The 25,033-nt window shown below is 43.2% G+C and overlaps 1 protein-coding gene across 2 annotated transcripts in view; it reads left to right on the forward strand.

The window, feature by feature from the left end:
• The window catches only part of LOC132900412 (potassium channel subfamily T member 2), a 349,331-nt gene that overhangs the window by 215,638 nt on the left and 108,660 nt on the right, over positions 1–25,033 (forward strand). For both annotated transcript variants that reach the window (XM_060942489.1, XM_060942490.1), the window contains exons 11-14: positions 11,036–11,200; positions 15,107–15,243; positions 19,759–19,822; positions 23,851–23,959. In XM_060942489.1, coding sequence (XP_060798472.1) covers positions 11,036–11,200; positions 15,107–15,243; positions 19,759–19,822; positions 23,851–23,959 — 475 coding nt within the window. The remainder of the gene's footprint in view (positions 1–11,035; positions 11,201–15,106; positions 15,244–19,758; positions 19,823–23,850; positions 23,960–25,033) is intronic.

A 25,033-nucleotide genomic window follows, 5' to 3' on the forward strand; every position in this document is an offset into this window, starting at 1 on the left:
CCTGTGTAATTTACTGAGTTACTTTTAAAATCAACAGCTACATACAACGGCGTGACCTGGCAGCCTGTCGCTAATCCCTTACAAAATCCTTTACTTTCTCTGTTGCTTTTTTTGGTGTCTGGCTAAGCTCAAGTCCCAGGTCTAATAGTAATGGTTTGCCACTGCTATAATACACATGCTAAGGTCGATTTTCCAGGTGTCCCGTTAGGATTATGCAAATCACCCATGATTAGTAGAAGTTACCAGATTTTTCTGGAATAATTGCGTCAGAGACTGTTTCTGTATTTTATGTTAAAGAAAACAGCTCTAGAGTAGCGACAGATCTGTAACAAAAATACAAATATATTCACTCATTATATGTGAAAAGACAAGGCATGTTAACGCATTACTTTTCTTCATATTTATGACCAGCCATGAAGGATGTAGAGTATTTTTCCGTTATTAGCTCATAAAGCGAGCAATAAAATATGCCCCCACCTGCTTGAATGCTTCATGAAGATTACGCCGTTTTTGTCTTGGTTGTCACACAGTCAACCGAACGTTATTAGCAAGCTGACAATATCGAGTGAGAAAATGGTAATGGGCAAGCTGAAGGGAAGCAGTGAATCTGAGCAAATTTCAACGCAATCATTCGTTATTTCTGCTGGTGAGCCATTAGAGAAGATGGATTACTGAAGCCTGTGGATTATGCTTGATATTCACATGAGAATATGTTCCATCTTCTGCGTTCCTCTCATTCATTACTCAACACTGTGTTTCAAATGCATGCACACACACACGTCAAACTGAACACACCCTGAAAAATATGGAAAGGTATAATAGCTGTCGTTTCCTCAGATGTTGCCGTGTCATTTCCAGTGACCTTTAGATTCCGTGACTATTTCTAATTTGGTGGATTTGCATGAGGTCACTTTGGTGTCATCCTGTCTGTTTTGATTTTGTCTGCAGTTTGATAAGGGGATGTCCATTTTCAATCTGTCTCTTTCCACACTGACTCTCTCCCCACTTTAACAAGCTGGATATGTGTCAGTCCACCAGATTTTCATACCGGATGCTCAGATGATGGATTTTGAGTTATACCTGCTGTATTACACTACCAAGCCTCTGTATACAGGAAATACAGACCAAGGTGAAATTGGACCAAGGGAAGGCGCTGTAAATCTGACATGAAATCACATGTGCGCAACCCAAAAAGGTCCATTTTCCGGGTAGAAATCTTTCAAAATGTCCATGATGCAGGACAGTTTGTAGCCATACAGTCTGTTAGAGCAAGCCTAACAGCTTGAGCATGGAACTTGTGAACACGGAACTGCCAGTGTTGCCAGATTGGGCGGTTTTAAGTGCATTTTGGCGGATTTGAACATGTTTTGGGCTGGAAAACGTCAGCAGTATCTGGCAACACTGCTGATAACTTTGTTTATACTCTTGAATAGCTCTTCTTCATGACGACAACCGGAAGTGTACCAACACGATGGGGCGTGTAGCGCCACCTGTAGCTCGGGTGCACAATGTACCTCACACAATAGCTCGATTTCCTTGTGTGCATGTAGGATTGGATTTCTCTGGCACCCCTGCTAGGACCCTTAGCTCGATTACCGACAGTAGCTCGATTTGGATGTGCATGTAAACGCACTGATTGTCCAATCAGGGTGGTCTTGCTTCTAGAGTACCGCCCCTTTTGGGGCGATTTCAGTCACGTTGAAAATCGCCCAAGAGTTCACTGATAGAGTCCCATGTTAATATATTTTTTTTCTCCTGACTGACACTTCAATGCAATCTCTATGGGTTCCGGGGGGGCTTGCCCTAACGTGCTTACGTCACTGCGAAGCGCGGCAAAGTTGTGTTCGATCCGCTCAGTTTCTGAGGTGAGATGGATGTGGAAAGCAATTCAGTGCGGTCCTTAAAAGAAGTTCCATTTAGTCAGCGATCAAATCGAGCTAAATTGGCAACAAAACAAGCTGGACCCCCCTCGACCAAATCTAAACATAAAACAAATTTCGACAAAGGGGGGAAATCATATACTCAAGGTTTTACTTCAGCATGGTCCCAGCGCAAATCCTGGTGAGCTGGCTGCGAGGACGCCTCAGAAGTTTTCTGCTCCCCCTGCTTACTTTTCCACCCTGGAGGTGGCTCCACGGACAACACTGCTTGGACGGTCACTGGAGTTTCGGACATGCATCATTTGTCGGAGAAAATAAAAAAAAACATAAGTCATCAAAGATTCACATGGGCAGCTGCCTGAAATTTTCGGCTTTGGGGAGAGTGAACATCGCTACACAGCCGGATGAGGGCTACAGGCTAGCAGTTCGCCGCCACAACGATGAGGTGAGCAAGAACAGGCACATATTAAACCGGCTCATCCAATGCGTGAAATTTTGTGGAGTGTTCGAGTTAGCTCTACGAGGCAAAGACGAAACTGAGGGCTCCAGTCACCGTGGTGTTTTTCTGGGTTTGGTTGACTTCGTGACTCTCTCACACACACACACACACACACACACACACACACACACACACACACACACACAGAATCAGTTCACTTTTGATGTTTTCAATGTGCATTTTTATATTTGCCACACTTTGCTCTGAGAGTTAGCACTTTGGTAATATCCTTGGTAAATACCAGTAATTGCAAGATCTAAAGATCCACTCATCTATTTATTCAACTGCTATTGTTATGTTAGCCAACTATTTACAATGTTTTGTTACAGTAAGTGCACTTTCCTGCTGTTCTTAAGTTGCACAGTCTGTAAAATTCTTGCTGGTCATGGAGTTTGAAGTACAAAATCTATTTACAGAACATTCTGTAGAACAGTACTTTCAAGATTGGCAAATAAATATGTATTATTTTTTAAAAATATGGTTTCCTTTCTCATTTAGTTGTTGGACATATCTTTTTATAAAGATATCATTCTTGGCTATTTCACATCATACAATATTGAAATAATGTGAATAGTGAATAGGGCGTAATTGGAATTGGCCATTGTGGAGCCAAACTATTCTTCGATTGTGAATGTTGTTTGCAACTTTACACCACAGCCTATAGCTTAGGTAGCTACAGGGAAAAGATTTCTGTAATGTGCTGCCATCTACTGGACAGAAGTGGCATGGAACTGTGATATGCAGAGAGAAAACAAAAAAAGAGTCAATAATGTCTGGCTACCGATAATGTACCTGTTGAATGAGTCACCTTATGACATTATTGGATAATTTGCCCCTCCTGAGAAAATTTTCAGGGCCCGCCACTGCAAGACCCTGAATCAGTCAGGACGTGTCTGTCGAGTGTTGACTCATTTCCGGTTCTGGACAGTAACTACACGGTAGTCCTTTAAAACGAGTCCCTGTCTCAAGTCCTCTAGAACCAGCCTCAGTCCAACACAGTCATGGATGATGTTAAGTGGTAAATGTGTCCTGTAGGGGCGCTATTGAGGTGGTTATTCGTTGATAGTTACTGGATCAGCCAGCAAAAACAAACAGTGCAAAATACTGCGCTCTTTTCAATGCCGTTTCTATGCATTCTGTAAACAGAGCATCTGGTACAAAAGTCCCGTGGTGCATTTTGATTTCTTGCCTAGCTATGTTGCATTTGAATCTCTAGGGTCTATGTTCATTTCAGAAACCGCATCAGTATTGAAAGTTATTTGTACTCAGTCAGCTTACTCGTGTGTGTATAAGTTGATTTTTTTGGATGCCTCATTATAATTATGCAAATCGCTCGCACTTAAGGTGATGATACACGGGGCAACTTTTTGGGCAATGTTGCCGAGCAATGTTGCTGGCAATGGGCAACTAGGTGAGACACAGGGCAACTTTTCAGGGCAACTAACAATGGGCAACAACAGTTAGCAATGGCAGTTTACAGTTAGCTAAAAAAAATCGATGTCTTAATTTTTGCTGTGACCATTTAATCAAGCTGTCTGTTGTTTTTTAGAGCTTTGGTGAGGTAAATTCCTCCATATAGAATATTAAAATAACAACTTACCGGCGTAAAAACAGATGAGGAGTCTCTCCATCTCTTCACTCCACTGACACTGAGCGGCCGCCATATTTGTTTGAAATTTCTGATCCGAACCTCACCGGAGGTCACATGACTTGATACTCGCGTTCTGATTGGCTTATCTCAAAAAGTTGCCAGAGATTATCAAAACCATTCAGAAAGAAACAATGTTGCCCAATCTCAATAGAAAAGAGTCAAAATGCAATTGCCCAGCAACATTGCTCGGCAACATTGCCCAAAAAGTTGCCCCGTGTATCATCACCATTACAAGGTTGGCAGAGCTTTCTTCAATAGATATTTGCTGGTAATTGTATTTACAAATGAATGAAGCCACAAGGTGAGCTTGTGAAATCGTAATGCATGTTTGAAATGTAGGCTAATTGACTTGTGTTTTTAATTTACATTTTTGTTAATAAAATGATGGCAATATTTTTTGTTAATTTGATGCGCTGTCCTCTAAAGAAAACATTTTTACAGGCACATTTTGAAGGATAAGCTGACCAAGCACTCATCTGCCATGTTTAGATCTCACCTTGTACACCAACCCCAAATTTTCGGATACATGTTTTTATTAGTCTTTAAACACCAAGAATGAAATTCGGTACGATGAAAAAATAAATTCAAATCAGTCTTGTTTGTTGCGAAGGTTCGCATGCGAAAATGATCACCTGACCAATCAGATGAGGGTTTTCCACTTGGTTTCACTGATGTCACACAATACGACAACAAACAGAAAAAGCCAGGAAAAAAAAGTTTTGGAATGAAACAACATGAAATATTTAAAAATGTGCATCTGATTCAGCATGCCTTCTCTTTATGCGAAAATTTCGCACATTAATTTTTCGCATTTTCACATTACAATTTCAAGTCTTATCCAGTGTGTAAAGGCCTTAAGTAAGGCTACGGTCACACTACAGCTCGCGATGCTTTGCGATGGGTTATCGATGAAATTGATGGCGATGCTTCGGGAAGTATTCCTGAACCCATCTGCGAGTATTCACTGCTTAGTTTGCTGACAAAAACATTGTCACCAAATGCCAATTGTAATTTTTCGCAACGTTTTTGGCCACTCACGAGGCAGACACACACCAAAAACAACTCGCAAACTTGGAGAACATTCGCCATGCATTGCACGATTGGTGGCGATGCTCCCGATTTTTCATCGCCAGGTATTCACAAACCCATCGCGAGCTGTAGTGTGACTAGGGCCTTAGTCAAAATTTAATTCCTCCCAATGGAGCACAGGAGAAACATCGCTTCACGGTGTTTTCTCCTGTCATTACTTCCTGCCACCGTCTGTCGAGCTGACCAGAATATGGCCTACAGGTGTACCCAGAGGGAGAGTAACTCGATCGACTGCGAATAGTCACCCATATGCTGTGAACATACCAAAGTCTAACACCAAGCTCCATCTCTTTTCCGATATTCCTAGAACAAGTAGGATGTGGAACTCTCTACCAATGTCTGTATTTCCCACTGGACGCATTTAAGACCGCTACTAATGTATTTTTTTGGACTTAATTACCTCACCCGGGACGGAGTCCACCAGGGGGCGAGGTATTGTTTTTGGTCGGGTTTCTTTGTTTGTTTTTTTGTTAACAATATTACGGGAAAACGACTGGATCAATGTTCATGAAACTTTCAGGATAGATGGGCATTGGTCTCAAATAGAACCTCCAACATTTTGAGGGTCATCCGGTCAAGGTCACCAAAAAGGTCGAAATCATTTTTGTTGTGGCTACTGTCTCATATAGAGGCGCTAGCCACTACGTCATCGTGCTGTAAGAGTGTAACGATCGTGCACTGCACATGCGCATATATGTGTTCTGGTTAAAATGGCCGGTGAGTGTGTACAATTCGGTTCACCATTCGAAATAAATGGACTAAAGAAATCGCTTTCAGACATGTTTATGCTTATTACAGAGGGAAAGTGCATTCCGCTGAGCTCTAGCGCCGGGCCATTTCCGGGAATAAGAGTTTGGGTCATGGCGACAGCGTGTGTATGTCAGCCTCGGTTCAGAGGTTTCAGTTTCGAAAACTGTAAGAGGTAAGAGTAGAATAATATAAAGTACAGACACTTGGTATATTTTACTTCTGTGATTTTTTTTTTTTAATTGTTCATTTTTGGATTACGCTTCATTTTTGTGGCTACTGCCTCATAGAGTAAATTTTATATATGCTATATTTACTGTATGGACATGGGATCAGAAAGCTATTTTATTTATAAGCAGTAGCTACATGTACACACACGGTACCTATTTTATTTTTTTTATGATATCTTCCTTCATATTTATCATAAGTGCTATCGGGCAAAGTTTGTTTTGCCTGGCAACACTTGTTAAATAATGTCAAATTAGTCAGTATTGGTTATTTGTGATGTGATAGTAATGTGCTTTGTGTCATGGGTTGCTTCTCATCAGGTCCTTGAATCACTTACATTAAAAAAAAAAAAAATTATCATAAATTTCCTCTTCTCTGATGTCTGACATGCGTAAAATATATTGACCATTTAATAGGACAGTACTATTATTTATTAATTAATAGATTGTTTATGTATTTAATATTGGGCTTTATTTTTTGAGTGTCGTTACAGCACGAATTTCAAGATGATACATTGCGGTTAGAGCAAAACGTCAGCCAGTGGTGCTGGACTTCCATTGTACTCAGAATTCGGAAAAACCCTAACCCATGGAAAAGTGCATTCAACTCGGAATTCCCAGTCGGGAACTCGGGCAACATCCATCTAGGACAAGTTCTCAACAAAATTGCGGCAGAGAGATGAAAGTAAACAGATTTCCTTTTGCGTCATTTTCTACTTGATACACTTTGATTATTTAAATAATATTGGCTGGTGTTGAGTGGTACATACACACTCCCTTCATATCTGCATTCTCGAAAGCCAACGCGAGCTTACCCACAAGTTGGCGCGGCAGTAAAGTCACCTTCAGCTGTTGTAGCACAGGCTAACGACTGAGAAACTAAGGCCCTGTCCACAAGGCAACGGATTCAGGTGAATCTGATAAAATTGTTTATCGTTTCAGCCTGGCGTCCACACGGCACCGGCGTTTTGGGTGCCCCACAACGATATTTTTTGAGAACGGGTTCCAGAGTGGAAAAATCTGGCAACGGCGCCGTTGCGAAGTCGTCTGGATGAGTAGAACGGATTTGTTTACGATGACATCACAACCACATGACTAGAACAAGCAGCACTCTCGCTGTTTTGTATGAACCACTGCATTGCATTCACTTTTGTATACAGCTTTTCTTTTAAATAAACAAGTAACTGAACCATTTCTTGGATTTCTTTTTTTTAATTGGATAAGACTGCTTTTCAAAATGTTCACACACAATATAAAAAGTTATATAAATTATATAAAAATGCTTTTCGAAATGTTCACACACAATAAGAAAACTAAGTTATATAAAACTATGCACACTAATAAAACTAATTTGTACACACAGAAGGCACGATTTCCTCGCGTAGTCGCAGCCATCTTCGTCTTGTTGTTGTGTGCTTGTTCCTGTGAGTGCTTCACGCCGGGTAGAAGAAGGGGTTTATGCGCATGCGTCTACTTCTTCTATTGTTCTGGTGTCTCCGATGGGACCGTCTTACAGCGCCCCTAGAGGTGTGGCATGTGTATTGCATCGTTTTCAGCAAGCGTTGCGTTGCCATATGTACCTGATATTTTACTGATCTGTTGCCCATGTGGACGCGATATGTTTTTTTAATAAAATCTCGTTGCTGTTGTCGTGTGGATGTAGCCTAAGATTTCAGTCTCCAGACTCTTCTTCCACGCTGCATGCTCACCACAGTATTTTTTACTCAGACTTAAGTATTCATTTCCCTCTGTAATTTACTGAGTTACTTTTAAAATCAACATCAACAGCTACACACAACGCAGCGACCTGGCAGCCTGCCGCTAATCCCTTACAAAATCCTTTGCCCTGTTCCTTTTTTTGGTGTCTGGCTAAGGTTTGGCCCAGCTCGAGTCCCAGCTCTAATAGTAACAGTTCAACACTGCTTCTAAATATGCATGAAGAATATCAAATGAAGTTTTGGTAGCCTTTCGGGTGTTCAATGCGACTTTCTCTTTCCCGGCGAACAAAGAAATGCTTCTGTACATGCATAGCAAAAAACTCTCTCGTTGAATATTCACATCAGCACCGACGTATGACGTCATGTTGTCTTGACAACCGTGCAACATCGTAAACCATATTCAGCCAGCGCTCATTCGCCATTGGGTAGAGTGATGTAATACACGTAGGAAGCGATATGCTAACAATATTGCATGCTGTCAAACCAAATGAATGAAACCCGTTAGAAGGGAATAGAACACATTTTTATTCCATCGAAAAAGTGTCCGGTGTGGATGATAATGTACTTTTTGTGTCGCTAGTGAAAAGGAGTTAACGTAATTCTGTTGATTTCAGCCCAAATTTATTCATAGAGCAAAATCATTGCGACATAAATTGTGATGAACCAGAAAGCGGACCTACGTACCTTTTTATATATCACTTCTCATTGTTAACCATGCAGAACTCACTCCTGTAGATCTTCTTTATATGTTTCTAAAATTCAGAGACTAGCCATACAAGCATGATCTTGCGCCAGTCATCCATGTTTTTCCAAGCTCAAGCACCAGAATGTTTTTAAATCAGAACTTCAGGATTGCAGAATGAATGCAGCTCTTTACTGGAGTTGAAGGGTAGAATCGTGCTTAACACAGAGACACTCGTGTGTTTTTGATCCGGTCTCTTGCACAGCTGCTTGAATAGATGGTAAGTCTATTCAAACCTCAGGTCAAACTATAATGATGTGTGGAAATTTAGTATTCTCATCTCATTATCTGTAGCCGCTTTAACCTGTTCTACAGGGTCGCAGGCAAGCTGGAGCCTATCCCAGCTGACTACGGGCGAAATCCTTAAATACTGTGCACATGTATCCGACCCTCGTTGTTGATGCGGTTAGGTTCGGTTTCACTCAGTTGACTGTCGCTGGTGTGGTGTGTTGAATGTCAGAATCAGTAACAGAAACCTTTAAGATGCTTCAGCAAGCCTACGGCGATGAAGCAACGAGCCGGGCGAGGAGTTTTGAGTGGCATTCATGCTTCAAGAGGGGCAGAACTTGGGGCGGTCTGACTATCGTGACACACAGTGTGCTTAATTTCTTGGTCAATTTCAAGGGTTGTGCTCATGAAGCATTTCAAGAGTCGCAGTTACTGATTTCCAGAATTTGAGTTTGCTCTCTACTCATGTTTGAGGTCCATAATAAAACGTAAATGCACAACACATGCACATTGTCAAACACGTCTAACACAGGTCCTGATGTTGACGGTCAGTGTTGTAGTCGAGTCATTAAATCTCGAGTTCAAGTCCAGTCTCAAGTCCGAGTCATGAAATAAAATTTTGATTTGAGTCCGAGAACAAGACTCCATCCGCACCATGTGACGGTGGCTGTTGCTGCCTTTATGTGAAAGTGTCTCTGCTACTGTGTCGGACTAACGTTACTACTCGACTGCCCCATTTTAGTTAACAGGCTACAGATAAAAAGCTTGTTCATCGCTCAGCAAGCCACGCCCACTATCAACAGGGCAATGAACATGAGAGAGGGTTAACACTAGCTAGTTCATCACCCAGCAAGCAAGCCCCGCCCACTATCAACAGGGCAATGAACATACTGTGTCACTTCCTTCTCTGGGTGGAGTCTTACCAAATGGCGATTGAAGTTCGAGGTTGTCCCCGTCGTCTCCTCGATAGTTCTTCTACATATGGAACACACAGCAGTGCATTTTTTCCCACTGCACGGGAAGTCCATATAAGCAAAGCGGACAATCCTAGCGGTGTCTCTCCAGGCATTTTAGCGCCATTAACGTTTGTTTGTTCCTGAACATGACGTATGAACAGGTGAATGTGCATTCTCTTGCACGAAATTAGTATAAAAATTAAGAGTTCTCGTCTCTAATTTATGAGTTTGAATGCAGTTAATGCATGGGTCCGAGTCCAAGTTGAGTCATCAGTGCTCAAGTCCAAGTCAAGTCACAAGTCCTTAAAATTAGGGCACGAGTTGGACTTGAATACTACAAGCCTGTTGACAGTGCAATGTCATGTGGCATACTGACTCCCAGAAGTTACCGTTCGCCCCTGCTGTTTCTTCGCAACAGGAACAGTCTCAGAACTTTATGATCGTGCCTCGTACATATAGGTTAAAAATGTTTAGTAATTTATTTTTTGTTTGGCTCTTACTGTGACTTTTTACTCCTCCTCGTTTATTCTTCTTTCTCTCTATATACGCTGCTTTCAATAGGCGGGTGTCACATCCATGTCCATTTGTTCGAACTGCTACTCACATACACGTGTGCAGCACCATTAGGACTAATTACAGTACCATGGACCTGTTCCGGATTAGAGCACAATCACAGCACTCACTTATAAGGACTCTGACAACACACAGACTTTGTGAAGTTTCCGCGCCATAACTTATGTCTCACATTACCAAGCCTTTGTTCTGTGTTTCGCTACTCTGGGTCTTGGCTTTGTTTTGTATATTTGGACTCGATCGTTTGCCTTACCTCTGATACTCAGTTTGTGTCTCGCTCGACCATTGTTCGTTTCACAACCCTGCCTTTGTCTTATATGTTTTGATCTGTTGTGTTTTTAAATAAAATCTTCCAACAATTACATCCATCCATCACCTCCATTACATGGCAGTGGGAACTGAGAGGGTATGGTTTTGTCTAAATTTTATTTGTGCACATTTCCATATCGGTTATTATTTACACAACCGAATTTTAAAAAAAAAGCACGCTGAGGTGTCCTCTGACTCTAGTTTGTCTCCACCTCTGATTGTCCATACCAACTAACAGCAGTATACGATATATCCAAAAATATATCCGGACCAAATAGTTCCGGGTCTGTTTGTATATTTGCTGTTTCTACGATCTTGGCTTGACTCCTTGTGGATGTTCAATTTAACCTGTTTGACTTGCTTTCCTCTGTCCCCGGTGTCTGATCTGATGATCTCTGGTTCGACTCTTGCTCCAGTTTGAGCAGCTGGCTTTCCTGTGGATGGAGAGACAGAAGTCTGGGGGGAACTACAGCCGTTACAGAGCACAGACTGAGAAACACGTCGTGCTGTGCGTCAGCTGTCTGAAGATAGATCTCCTCATGGATTTCCTCAATGAGTTCTTTGCTCACCCCAGACTTCAGGTACGTTTTAAGCACACGCTTTATTTTTAATAAGCACGCTTACCTATTAAACGAATTGGCCGTTTGATCGTGAATCCCACCGTATAGGTCATTTTGTCAGTGTATCATTTCTGACTGTCAGGTGTCTCTGTGCATCAGTGAAATGGGCTCACAGTAAGATCACCACCATGCTTCTGTATGCATTTATATTCATATGTATTATTTAGATGGTTCACTACATGCAGTATATAAACTAATTATAGCTGCTCACATCCCTAAACAAACAGGTTTGCTTGTAGATTAAAATCGGATTTTCATTACAAAACACGGTATACCATGTTAGAGTTTAACAAGACATTGGACGATTTTGTATTTAACACTCGTACCAATAATGCGTAAAAGAAAAGATGGAGTGAGAGATGATGGAGAGCAAAAAAGAAAAAGAGGACTGTGTACTAATGATGGCTAATGGCTAGTCTGCTGTTAACTATAGGAAAAAGGAATTAGGAGAGAGAGGGTGGAGAGGGAGAGGGATGAGAGCAAAAGGGAGCAGAGGGAGGAGAGAGAGGGGAGAGGGAGGGGAGCAAAGGGAGGAGAGGGAGGACAGCGAGAGGGAGGACAGAGAAGGAGCAGAGGGAGGGGGAGAGGAAGAGGAAGGACAGAGATAGGCAGCGGAAGACAGAGAAGGAGGAGAGGGAGGACAGAGGGGAGTGGGAGGAGAGAGAGAGGGAGGGAGGATATTGAGAGCAGAGGGAGGAGAGGGAGAGGGAGCAGAGGGAGAGCAGAAGAGGGAGGATGGGGGAGAGGGAGGACAGAGAGGGAGGGGAGCAGAAAGAGAAGAGGCAGAGGGAGGGGAGCAGAGGGAGGAGAAGAAGAGGGAGGACAGAGAGGGGAGCAGAGAGAGGGAGCAGTGGGAGGAGAGAGGGAGAGGGAGGACAGAGAGGGGAGAGGGAGGGGAGCAAAGGGAGGAGAGGGAGGACGGCGAAAGGGAGGACAGAGAAGGAGCAGAGGGAGGGGGAGAGAGGCGAGAGGAAGAGGAAGGACAGAGATAGGCAGCGGAGGACAGAGAAGGAGCAGAGGGAGGAGAGGAAGAGGGAGGACAGAGAGGGAGGAGAGGGAGGACAGAGGGGAGTGGGAGGAGGGGGGAGGGAGGCGAGCAGAAGGAGGACAGAGAGAGGAATAGGGAGGAGAGGATGAGGGAGGACAGAGATAGGCAGCGGAGGAGAGGAAGAGGGAGGACGGAGGAGGAGCAGAGGGAAGAGGGAGGAGAGGGAGAGGGGAGCAGAGGGAGGACAGAGAGAGGAATATGGAGGAGAGGAAGAGGGAGGACAGAGAGGACTGAGAGGGAGCAGAGGGAGGGCAGACAGACAGACAGACAGAGAGAGAGCAGAGGGAGGAGAGGGAGAGGAGGGAGAGGAAGAGAGTGAGTTTTTGTTAAATTAAACAGAAATATTTTTGATATAAATAACCAGAATTGTAAAAAATAAAAAGCCAAAAAATGGATGCACTCTGTTCATGACAACTTCACTTGGTTTTGCGTGTTCATGTACAGTATGTGTATGTGTGTATGTACAAAAGTGTGTGTGTGTGTGTGTGTGTGTGTTGCATGCGTGTCCAAAAGGCTCATTAGTGATCAGAGAGGTGTAATCCTCAGCTGGAGCTCCTGGCAGCCTCTGGCACAAAGATTAGAGCGGCATTAATGTAAATCAGCAAATCTGTTTGTCTGAACACATTACAGTCAGCGAGAGTCTATACACACACACACACACACACACACACACACACACATCTCTATAACAGCACTCGATGCTGAGAGCCTACTATACATACACATTGGCATGCAGACACGTGTTGCATCTGTGTTTTTATTTTGATTGCTGTAACACCTCATGGGATGTCACGTCTCAGGCGTGTGAGAGAGAGAGAGAGAGAGAGAGAGAGATCCTCTGAAGTGCACATGAACAGAGGGAACAGAGTGGATTGTTGTCATAGCAATGCAGCCCAAATTCCAATTACTATTCCGTTTTTTCCTTTGATGTAATGTTATCCGACAGTTCAGGTCATGTGGGAGACGGACATTTGTGTGACACAATATAATATATTCCATAATATATTCACAATATATTATAATACATATTAATGTGTGTATGTATGTGTAACACATTGTAATGCATTCATAGGGCACTGTACACATTGTTATAATTACTTATGAAATGCGTTACAGTTTATAGACTTTTTATAAGCATTTGTAATTTGTCAATTGTTCAGAAAATGCAGAATAACTCAGCCCAGTTTGTTTAGTCAATTACAGTGGCTTGTATAAGTATTCACCCCCTAGAAGCTGGAGTTGAAAAGGATGGAATCGGGATTATATGTCATAAATCTACAAAAAATAACTCACAGTACTGAAGCAGGGGCAACATCTATACATTTTGGAAAATTATTTACAAACAGAGCAAAATGTTTAACAGTTGTGATTGCATAAGTATTCACACTTGTTGCTATGCAACCAGTTGCCATTAGAAGTCGCATAATTACTTGGATATGCGCAAGTAAAGTGTCATGATCTCAATATAAATTCCCATGTTCTTGGAAGAGGGCGGCACGGTGGTGTAGTGGTTAGCGCTGTCGCCTCACAGCAAGAAGGTCCGGGTTCGAGCCCCGTGGCTGGCGAGGGCCTTTCTGTGCGGAGTTTGCATGTTCTCTCCGTGTCCGCATGGGTTTCCTCCGGGTGCTCCGGTTTCCCCCACAGTCCAAAGACATGCAGGTTAGGTTAACTGGTGACTCTAAATTGACCGTAGGTGTGAACGTGAGTGTGAATGGTTGTCTGTGTCTATGTGTCAGCCCTGTGATGACCTGGCGACTTGTCCAGGGTGTACCCCGCCTTTCGCCCGTAGTCAGCTGGGATAGGCTCCAGCTTGCCTGCGACCCTGTAGAACAGGATAAAGCGGCTACAGATAATGAGATGAGATGAGATGTTCTTGGAAGAACCCAAAGTTCTTCCAAAGTGACTGGGTAAGAAGGGCATTAGTCAGACAAGCAGTCAGCAGTAATGCTTAATATGATGATACCACCACCACCATGCTTCACTGTGTAGGTAGTGTTCATTACCTCGCCTGCGACAGAGTCAGCAGGGTGAGGTATTGTAATCAGTGCGGATTGTTTGTTTGTTTGTGTGTCTGTTAACAATCTAGCGTCTAGCCGGTTGCACCAATTGACTTCAAATTTTCAGGGTAGGTGGGCAATAGTCCGTAGATTACCTAATTAAATTTTGGGGGTAAGCGGGTCAAGGTCACTGGAAGGGTCAACCTTTCGGTCAAAATAACATTTTCCATTATAACTCAAAAATGGTTGTCGATAGACAAACGTTTACTATTATAAGCATATAGGAACTCTCATATGGCGTTCCATTTGGCACCATAATCTTTGACCTTGAGTGACCTTGAAAGGTCAAACTGAAGGTCATGGGTTTTCAAAAAGCTATAACTTCAAAATGGTTCATGATAGCCAGATGTTTACCATTATCAACATATAAGAAGTCTCATATGGGCTTTCAGTTGCCACCATGACCTTTGACCTTGAATGACTTTGAAATGTCAAACTCGAGGTCATGGATTTTCATAGGACTATAACCTGACAGCTGATGACTGAGAAATATTATCATTATCAACATATAGGTATAAAATAAGTGCTGCTGGGCGAGGTTTGTTTTGCCTGGCAACACTTGTTATAAATATGATCATCATTGAAATTGGGACTGAAAATTTGATCCAGGTCTCATTTAGGTTTGAATTGACCTCAATGCACTCACTAAACCCAGAAACATACTACAGTATATGTAGACTTTCCTTGACGAAGGCTGGGATTATAGGTTTGAATTTGAGGTTCTCTTGTAAGTCTAACTCTGTCACTTTGGGTGGTGTGCAGGACTACTACGTGGTGATCCTGTGTCCGGCGGAGATCGACGTCCAGGTACGGCGGGTCCTACACATCCCGCTGTGGGCTCAGAGGGTCATTTACCTACAGGGCTCTGCACTCAAAGATCAGGATCTCATGAGGGCCAAGTAAGACTTTCAGATTTCACAAAACGGGTCTCACTTCAGGACTCTGTGTGGGATTAGGAAGGATTTCCGACCATGCAGAATTTAGTTCCTTCTCCAACCTTATGCACCTGGTTTGAATGTTTTACAGACAAGTGACTAGTTAAAGGGAAAACCCTGGACAAATCAGTGGAGAAACATCACGAGTATAGATACTTCCAGACAGATTGACACAATTAAGAAATTACATCCTACCATGATCTTTGACGTGTATAGAAATGCCGAGTCGGTCCAGTTGATATTGTATTTGGATTAACGAGGCAAGAGGAAAATATCTTGATTTTCAAATAAGGGTTCATGACTTATGCACCAACTTCATTCGCTAAGTTTCAATAGTGACTAAAGTGATGTATACTTTCAGATCTAAAGAAGGGATCTTCAAGCAGGGATTACTGCTGTCTGGATCTGTATCCACTAAGGTTTTTAACAATCATGACTCAGAGGAAGTGTGAAGATCCATGTGCGAGAGCTTTAGTGACAACAATCCACAATCCAGTCAATGTTATACAGGTCCGGGTCAAATGCAAATATCCACACGATTTCCAAAATCAAAAGGTTATTCCTAAGAGTAGATGAAGCAGCAAGGCAAGGGTCAAATATGATAATGCAAAGGCTTGGAATTTATGCAAGAGGAAAATCTTCAAGGCAAGCCTTCGTAATGAGAAAGAGGAACCATTTGCTTTAGAGAGCTAGTGAACAGGATATGAGTGTGGTAAATGAAGAGGACTTTCAAGAATTGAAGGGCGCAGAGCCCCTGGTGGCATGGTGGAGAAATGTCCATGAAGGCAGCTAATCAAACATGGTGGAGACTAGCTTCAGGGTTTCAAGACATTTTCTCAGAAAAGGATGTTTTCTCCAACTTTTTTTTTCTAGGTTTTTGATAGTAAAGAGGGATTTTTATGCAGCTGGATCTTTACATATGTGAATATATAATATGCGAAAGATGTCAGTAAATTATGGACGTTTTTTCGACTCATTATTCAAATGGCAACTCATTTTTCAACTGGCAAATCAATGTGCAATTTGAAAATAAATTTTGCAGGGTTGTAGTCAAGATCAAGTCAAGACCAGAGTGCATTGAGACCAAGATAAGACCAAGACATTGAGGGGTTAAGACCAAGTCAAGACCAAGACCAGAGTGCATCGAGACCAAGATAAGACCAAGACATTGAGGGGTGAAGATCAAGTCAAGACCAAGACCAAGGCAGGGTGAGACTGAGTCAAGACCAGGACCAGATGTTTGTGAAGGGGGGCAGGGAGTCATGTTGAGTCATGTTATTGGTTACATTTGAAGCAGGAAGTTTTACATCCAATCACAGTAATGATGTGAACAAATAAATCAGGCAATTTAGTGAAATCCTCACAGTTGCGGTCTTGAAATAAAATCTCGAGTCCTCCATGTCTGAGATGAGACAAGATTGAGTAAAAATGCAGTCGATTCTGAAACTTTCAAGACCAAGATTGCTCTCAATACTGCAACACTAATATTTTGCAACTAGCAGTTCAGTATCCAAAATTGCAACACAGTCTGAATTATTTTGATTAAAAATTAAAATGAAAGTTCAGTGAATTGCATTCCAAATTGCCACAGTTTTCTGGCCTCTTTATTCTAATGGTAATGCATAAACAGTGAAACAGCCCCCTGGTCTATTGCACTGCAGGTCACCATGCACTATTGGCATCAAAGGTCAGTTAAGAATAACGAGACTTTATTTTCAGAAGGTTAGTAACCAGTTTAGCGCATGCTAATCTTACACTGGGCCTTCGATCTATCCGGGCTTGGGACCGGCACCAAGCATGCACTGTCTTGTACAGTGCTGGGTATTTTTACCTAATCTGCCTGTCTTTAGGGGAAACCGGAGCACTTGGAGGAAACCCATGCAGAGACCAGGAGAACATGCAAACTCCACACAGAAATGCCTCTGTCGGCCATGAGGTTCGAACCCGGAACCTTCTTGCTGTGAGGGAACAGTGTTAACGACTACACCACCGTACTGCCCAAATGCAAAATCCAAGAATGCAAACTGTCAATCATCTCATCAAGGCAGATCTTCAGTTAGGACATCACTTCCTTGTTCAGTGACTGGTTCGTTGGCAGCACTTCACTTTGACTGCTGCTTCACTTGGATGGATTGGATGGAATGGACTTTGACCAAGTCACCAGCCGAGGATGTGACATCCTAACTGAAGTGCTGTTTCACTGTTTATGAATAAACAACGAAATAATAGTTAATAGGGTTGGACATTGTGGTTAAAAATGTGCTGTGTTCAAATTCTCACGATATCACAGCTGTCTATGGCTGGGAGTCTAAGGGCGTATTCACACCTACGTTGTTTGGTCCGGACCAAACGACCAAACGAACCAAATTTCCCTTGGTCTGGACCTTTTGGGTTGGTCTGAATACAAACCACCGAACTCTGGTCCAGACCAAACAAGCGGACCGAGACCGAGCTGCAAGGTCGGACTCGGTCCGGACTAAAGGAACCCTGGTGCGGACCTTTTGGAGGTGTGAAAGCAGACCGGACCTAATCCGACAGTTTTGCTTTTTTGTACCTCGGGAGCTTCCGTCGTTTGTCGAACATTATGGGAAACAGAGTCTTGACACTCCACCGCAAAGCGCAAACACTGTTTCGGTTGTCAAGGGAACCTTACAACAGTCGTTCAGTCATTCAGGCCAGACTACAGAGTACAAAAAATGAGTAGGGGGCAAACGTGGGCCGAGGAAGAAACGCGCACCCTTGTGGATATATGGGCAGATGTCCACATATCTGAGCTTTATGGAGAGAACACACAAAAATCCCGACGTGTTTGCTGTATTCACTGAGAAAATGAAGGAGAAGGGGTTCATGCGCTCCCCAGAACAATGTCGGCTAAAAGTGAAGAAACTCCGTCAGACCTACATTAAAATCAGGGACATTCTTTCAAAAAGTGGCAGTACTAGCGACTTGCGTGAAGAGCCAGAACTGTCACAACATGATGTGCGCTCATCAGCGCTATCCTCCGTGACTACTTTTGAACTTAACGCTTTGTGCACGTGTCGTCTCTGACCAATAGCTGAACGACCTCAGGGCGCGTGGCTTTGTTGACAGATTTTGGTCCGCTTACTAAAATGTACAGTGTGAAAGCGAACCGCACCAAAATGAAAAAATAAAAAAAACATTTGGTTCGGACCAAAGCAAGTGAACTATCGAACTATCCTGGTCTGAATACACCCTAAGAGAACAAAATTGATCGTGCTGTCTGGGTGGGAGGGGCATACCTTCCCTTCTCTTTCAGTTAAAGCGACATTAGCCAATCATGGGCATCTGTTAGCTCATGTATGCAGAAGAGGGTTGATGACATTCTTCTGGGTGTATTATGCTGTTCTGTGTTGCAGCATGATGAGGCTGGCTGGCTTAACATGTCTCAGAGGCACGTGATCATTCTCACCCTCCTCTCTTGGTAGATGTTCTCTGATAGCAGAGAGCTGACTGGTGGGTATGAATTACCCAAGAACGAATTAGGGAAATAATGTGGAGAAAAAGTTGCGCGTCCAATAACCATGATGTTCATGTAAAAACCTTGCAGCAGAAGAACCATAAAATGGCCTAACACACTACAAAGACAGCTTATATTGCTTTTTCCCTTTAACTTGTCACCCGTATGTAGATATTCCCAAAGAATACATCTGTGAAGGTTCTCATCCGTACTGGTCACGTGACAGCACCTGACATCCACTCAGGAGTCTGCCTTAGCATTGTTACTCCAGTAGGTTCACACCAATTCGCACCTGACAATTGGTGACATACACAGGACGTGTTGTCCACACTGAATTTTTTTTTTTTCTCTGAAGGGGAGATAAAAAATAAAAATATACCCAATTTGGGAATTCCAGCAGGGATGGTAATAAAAGGTGTATTAAGGCTGCAGGATGACTCAGGCGCTAAAGATTAGCTTTAGAAGGAACCTGTGCATGGCTTTGAGATCTCCTGATCAGTCCACCAGCACCACTGACATGCTGATTATTAAAGAGATTAATTAGAGAAGACGAACATGACTATCAGGGAAGAGCAATAAGCTCACGATGCTATCGTTTAGCAATTAGCGCGATGATGGTGCTTTTTGTTCATTATTAGCAGAGCTGGTGTTAGCACTTCTATGTTTTGTTCGCTGTTATCTTAATTACATTTGTTATGAATCCCAAAAGATGTTTTAATCATTTTCTTTCTCTCTCTCTCTCTCTCTGTATATCTAGCTGTCATTTTCTTGTCTTTCTTTCTCATTCTGTTTTTTGCCTATCTGTCTATCTGTCACTTTCTCTCTATTGTGTTTGCTCTTTCTCTCCTTCTGTCTTCTTTTTATTGGTTATTGATTCTCTCTCTCCCTCTCTCTCTCTGCCATTTCTCTCATTCACTCTGTCTTCTTCATGATGGACTGTGTGTATATCTCACCCTGCACTTCCTGTTTCTGTCTCATCCCTGTGTTCTGATTGGCTGCAGAATGGATGATGCTGAGGCCTGTTTTATCCTGAGCAACCGGTTTGAAGTCGACCGCCTCGCTGCTGTACGTTCCTCCAAATTTTCCGTCTTCTCCCTCTCTCTCCTCCCTCTCTCTGTTCTCTCCCTCTCTTCTAGATTAGATAGAACTTTATTGATCCCTTTGGGAGGGTTCCCTCAGGGAAATTAAAACTCTCACTTTCTCTCTCTCTGTCCTCCCTCTCCTCCCTCGCTTTGTCCTCCCTCTCCCCTCTTTATGTACTCTCTCTCTCTCTGTCTTCCATCTCTTTGCTCCCTCTTCTCCTTCTCTTCTCTTTCTGTCCTCCCTCTCCTTCTCTCTCCCTCTCCCCTCTCTCTGTCCTCCCTCTTTGCTCCTTCTCTCTCCCTCTCCTTCTCTCTCCCTTTCCCCTCTCTCTGTCCTCCCTCTCCTTCTCTCTCCCTCTCCCCTCTCTCTGTCCTCCTTCTCTTTGCTCCCTCTTCTCCCTCTCCTTCTCTCTCCCTTTCCTCCCTCTCCTTCTCTCTCCCTTTCCCCTCTCTCTGTCCTCCCCCTCTTTGCTCCCTCTTCTCCCTCTCCTTCTCTCTCCCTTTCCCCTCTCTCTGTCCTCTCTCTCTTTCTCTCTTCCTTTCCCCGTCTATGTACTCCTTCTCTTTATCCTCCCTCTCTTTGCTCCCTCTTCTCCCTCTCCCTCTCTTCTTTGTCCTCCCTCTCTTCGCTCCCTCTCTTCTCTCTCTGTCCTCCCTATACCTCTCCTCTCTCTCTGTCTTCCCTCTTATTGCTACCTCTTCTTCCTCTCCCATTCTTCTCTCTCTGTCCTCCCTCTCTTTATCCTCCCTCTCTTTGCTCCCTCTTCTCCCTCTCCCACTCTTCTTTGTCCTCCCTCTCTTCTCTCTCTTTGTCTTCCCTCTCTTTGCTCCCTCTCTTCTCTCTGTCTTCCCTTTCCCTCTCCTCCCTCTCTCCTCTGTCTTACTCTCCTCTCCTTCCCTCTCCTCTCTCTTTGTTCTCCCTCTCTTTGCTCCCTCGTCTTCCTCTCCCTCTCTTCTCTCTGTCCTCCCTCTCATTGCTCCCTCTCCTCCCTCTTTTTCCTCCATCTCTCTCCTCCTTCTCTTTGCTCCATCTTCTCCCTCTTCCTCTCCTCTCTCTCTCCTCCCTCAAGTCAAGTCAAGTTTATTTGTATAGCGCTTTTAACAATAAATGTTTGTCGCAAAGCAGCTTTACAGAATTTGAACAACTTAAAACATGAGCTAATTTTATCCCTAATCTATCCCCAATGAGCAAGCCTGTGGCGACGGTGGCAAGGAAAAACTCCCTCAGACGACATGAGGAAGAAACCTCGAGAGGTACCAGACTCAAAAGGGAACCCATCCTCATTTGGGCAACAACAGACAACATGACTATAACATTAACAGTTTTAACATGAAGACAGTTTCATTGATGTTATAAACTCTTCATTGATGGAAACTTGAGTGCAAAACTGTTCATGACAACTGCAGTCCTAAAGTTAGCAAGTCAACTGTAGTCCTCAGCCATAAAAGCATTACTGTAAGAGTCCAGAGCGTCCTCCAAGTGCGACTTTCAACTGTCCACATGGGGCCGTCCTCTACAGGAGCGATGCGATGAGACTCCAATCAGACACAGGGCACCAGGATGGATCAGGCAGGTCCGAGGAGCAGAAGAGGCCAGCATCTCAATCCCAGGGCCAACATGTAACTCAGAGGGACAGATTGGGGGGGGGGGGGGGAGAGGGAAAGAAAACACAGGTTGTTAGGTATGCCCAGTGTCACCTGAATAAGTAGGAACAGTATACATATTGCACTGAGTACAAGCAGGGACTCCGGCAAAACTAACTGTGACAGCATAACTAAAAGGAGAGAGCCAGAAGGTAACACAGGCATGAGGGAGCCCCGGGACATAAAGCAGCAGCCACTATACCGTCAACAAACTCGAGTGAGCAAGCGAGTGGGGACTGACAGCATCCATACATCCCAGTTTACCAAAACACTCTATGTCTGAGGACCCTCCAGATCTACACCTTTACCTCATAAACACCATTAACACAAGGCTTGACTAAACAGATATGTTTTCAACCTAGACTTAAACGCTGAGACTGTGTCTGATTCCCGAACACTACTTGGAAGGCTGTTCCATAACTGTGGGGCTTTGTAAGAAAAGGCTCCGCCCCCTGATGTAACCTTCACTATACGAGGTACCAGCAGATAGCCTGCACCTTTTGATCTAAGTAGGCGTGGCGGGTCATAGAGGAGCAGAAGTTCACTCAGGTACTGTGGTGCGAGACCATTCAGTGCTTTAAAGGTCAATAGCAGTATTTTATAATCAATACGAAATTTGATTGGGAGCCAATGCAGTGTGGATAAGACAGGCGTGATGTGGTCATATTTTCTAGTTCTAGTAAGGACTCTTGCTGCTGCATTTTGAACTAACTGGAGCTTGTTTATGCACTTATTGGAACATCCAGACAGTAAGGCATTACAATAATCCAACCTGGAGGTAACGAAAGCATGAACTAGTTTTTCCGCGTCATGTAGTGACATTAAATGTCTTATCTTAGCAATATTTCTGAGATGAAAGAAAGCTATCCGGGTGATGTTATCAATGTGAGTTTCGAATGAAAGACTCGGGTCAATAATCACTCCGAGGTCTTTTACTGCTGCCCGTGAAGAAACAGAATGGCCATCCAGAGTTACTGTGTAATCAGAAAACTTGCGTCTAGCTGCATGTGGTCCGAGTACAAGTACTTCAGTCTTGTCAGAGTTAATCCCTCTCTCCTCCCTCTCTTTGTTCTCCCTGTCTTTCCTCCCTCCTCTCCCCTCTCTCTCCTCCCTCTCTTTCCTCCCTCTCTCCTAATCCCTTTTTTTTACCATAGTTAGTAGCAGACTAATTGTTAGTTATTATGAGTGCACACTCCTCTTTTGTTGTTTCTTTTTGCTCTCCATCATCTCTCACTCTGTCTTTTCTTTTACGCATTATTGGTACAAGTGTCAAAATGACACCAGTACCAAAGAAATGAATGTGAGAGGAAATTAAAATATTCTTATTGCATTTGAGCTTTATCTTATTTTTCTTCCTGTTAATCATCTCATCTCATCTCATTATCTCTAGCCGCTTTATCCTGTTCTACAGGGTCGCAGGCAAGCTGGAGCCTATCCCAGCTGACTACGGGCGAAAGGCGGGGTACACCCTGGACAAGTCGCCAGGTCATCACAGGGCTGACACATAGACACAGACAACCATTCACACTCACGGTCAATTTAGAGTCACCAGTTAACCTAACCTGCATGTCTTTGGACTGTGGGGGAAACCGGAGCACCCGGAGGAAACCCACGCGGACACGGGGAGAACATGCAAACTCCACACAGAAAGGCCCTCGCCGGCCACGGGGCTCGAACCCAGGACCTTCTTGCTGTGAGGCGACAGCGCTAACCACTACACCACCGTGCCGCCCCTGTTAATCATATTCTTTATTTTTTTTGTCCTTGTATTATTGCTCTTCTCCCTCTTCATCATCTTCCTCTGATCTTCATCTTCATTTTGTTTCCCTCCTTATTAACAGCAGTAATAGGACAGTAATATATTCTGATTATGACTTGTCGTCCATCCTGTCTCCTCTCATGCAGGCTCGTTGTGGTTTTATGGATTTTTGTTCCACATGTTTGAGTTAAAAGTCTCCGTTTCATCCACACAGAATGTTCTCATCTCCTCCTTCATCATGAAATCCCTCCTGCTTTCTTTTCTTATCTGTCGTTTCATTGTGTGTTTTTCTCATTGCATTGGATTTTCTCATGTTGTTTCAATACACTCGGTTACACTGTTATTTTAGAGAAAACCGAGAATTCATATTCGTGTTCGTGCCAGAAGACGTCAGTAAAGTGAGCTGGAGGAAAGAGTTTTACTGTTAATCTGGAAATGTCAGAGTTTTTGAGTTGTATGAAATCCTCCTGATTAGTAGCTATCTCTATAAACACTGTGTGTGTGAGACGCACACATTTTATAATTACACACATGTATATATGTGGATGTAATTATCACATTACACACAAGCAGCAATTACTGCAGTACTCTCTCTCTCTCTCTCTCAGGATCACCAGACGATCCTCCGTGCCTGGGCGGTGAAGGATTTTGCCCCGAACTGTCCTCTCTACGTCCAGATCCTCAAACCTGAGAACAAGTTCCATGTCAAATTTGCAGGTCAGAGCTCAGTGTCCTATTAAAGCCAGCAGGCAGGTGTAAGAAAGTGTGTGTGTGTGTGTGTGTGTGTGTGTGTGTGTGTGTGTGTGTGTGCGCGCGCATGCATGCACGGCTGCACTGTGTCCTAGGATCTTTCTCACTGTCTCTCAGTTTATCAAGTTCAGGAATAGCTGGACTTTCAGACTTGTGTAATATTAGTTTTTTTTCCTTTGCATGTAATTTTGTGACTTTAAATAATTAATTATTGTAACGCACAGCTTGAACAAAATTATCTCTAATTTCGACCTAAAAGTCATGGTGATGTTTCGTTATGCAACCAGTTTTTTAATATATAACCTCGTGCTACATCACGACTACAGCAACATTCGTTTCAATTTCTTTAGGAATCCTTTAGCATTAAATAAATCTCAATAAGACTTTTCTCTACAGTAGGATAGTAATTAAATACTGTCAATACTGTGAGTCCAAGTTGAATGCAGGGTTAAACACACACACTGAGGGAATATCAGAGGCGAATGAACTGTATTTCAAGAAGAAACAGTAACAGAGGCAATAATCATAAAAACCAGAAAATAGCTGAGAGGAAACAACCTTAAAGTGCTGATGACAGGAACATGACTCTATGCAATTTCTTAAATAAACTATACAACATGGCAAACATGTTAGATTTCTGTTATAATTACGTGAAAAGAAGCTGTTGTTACGCAAATATCCAACTTTTAATTGCACAGCGCAAGAAAACTGGGTCCGTGGCTCGCAGCCATGTTGTGACGTCAGTGGGAGAACACGCTGCGGTTCACTGGCTGTTCTACTCTGGTTCTACTCAATGGAAATGGCGCATGAAAACGCCGGTGAACTCTCTAGTGCTAGCTCTTCCTCTTCTGGGAGTCTAGAATTGTGTTGATCTCTTCCGAATAGAATCTATGATAGCCTACCCTCTTTACCCTTTGCCTCTCGTTGCTAGGCGGCAGTTACATGAAAGCCGCAAGCTTTCACAAGCAAATACATGACTGACATCACGCCGACTTTATGATTACATTTATGATTATCATGTAGAATCTATAGCTCTACGTA

The sequence above is a fragment of the Neoarius graeffei genome, chromosome 16, assembly GCF_027579695.1.
Source record: "Neoarius graeffei isolate fNeoGra1 chromosome 16, fNeoGra1.pri, whole genome shotgun sequence".
NCBI classification, from domain to species: Eukaryota; Metazoa; Chordata; class Actinopteri; order Siluriformes; family Ariidae; genus Neoarius; species Neoarius graeffei.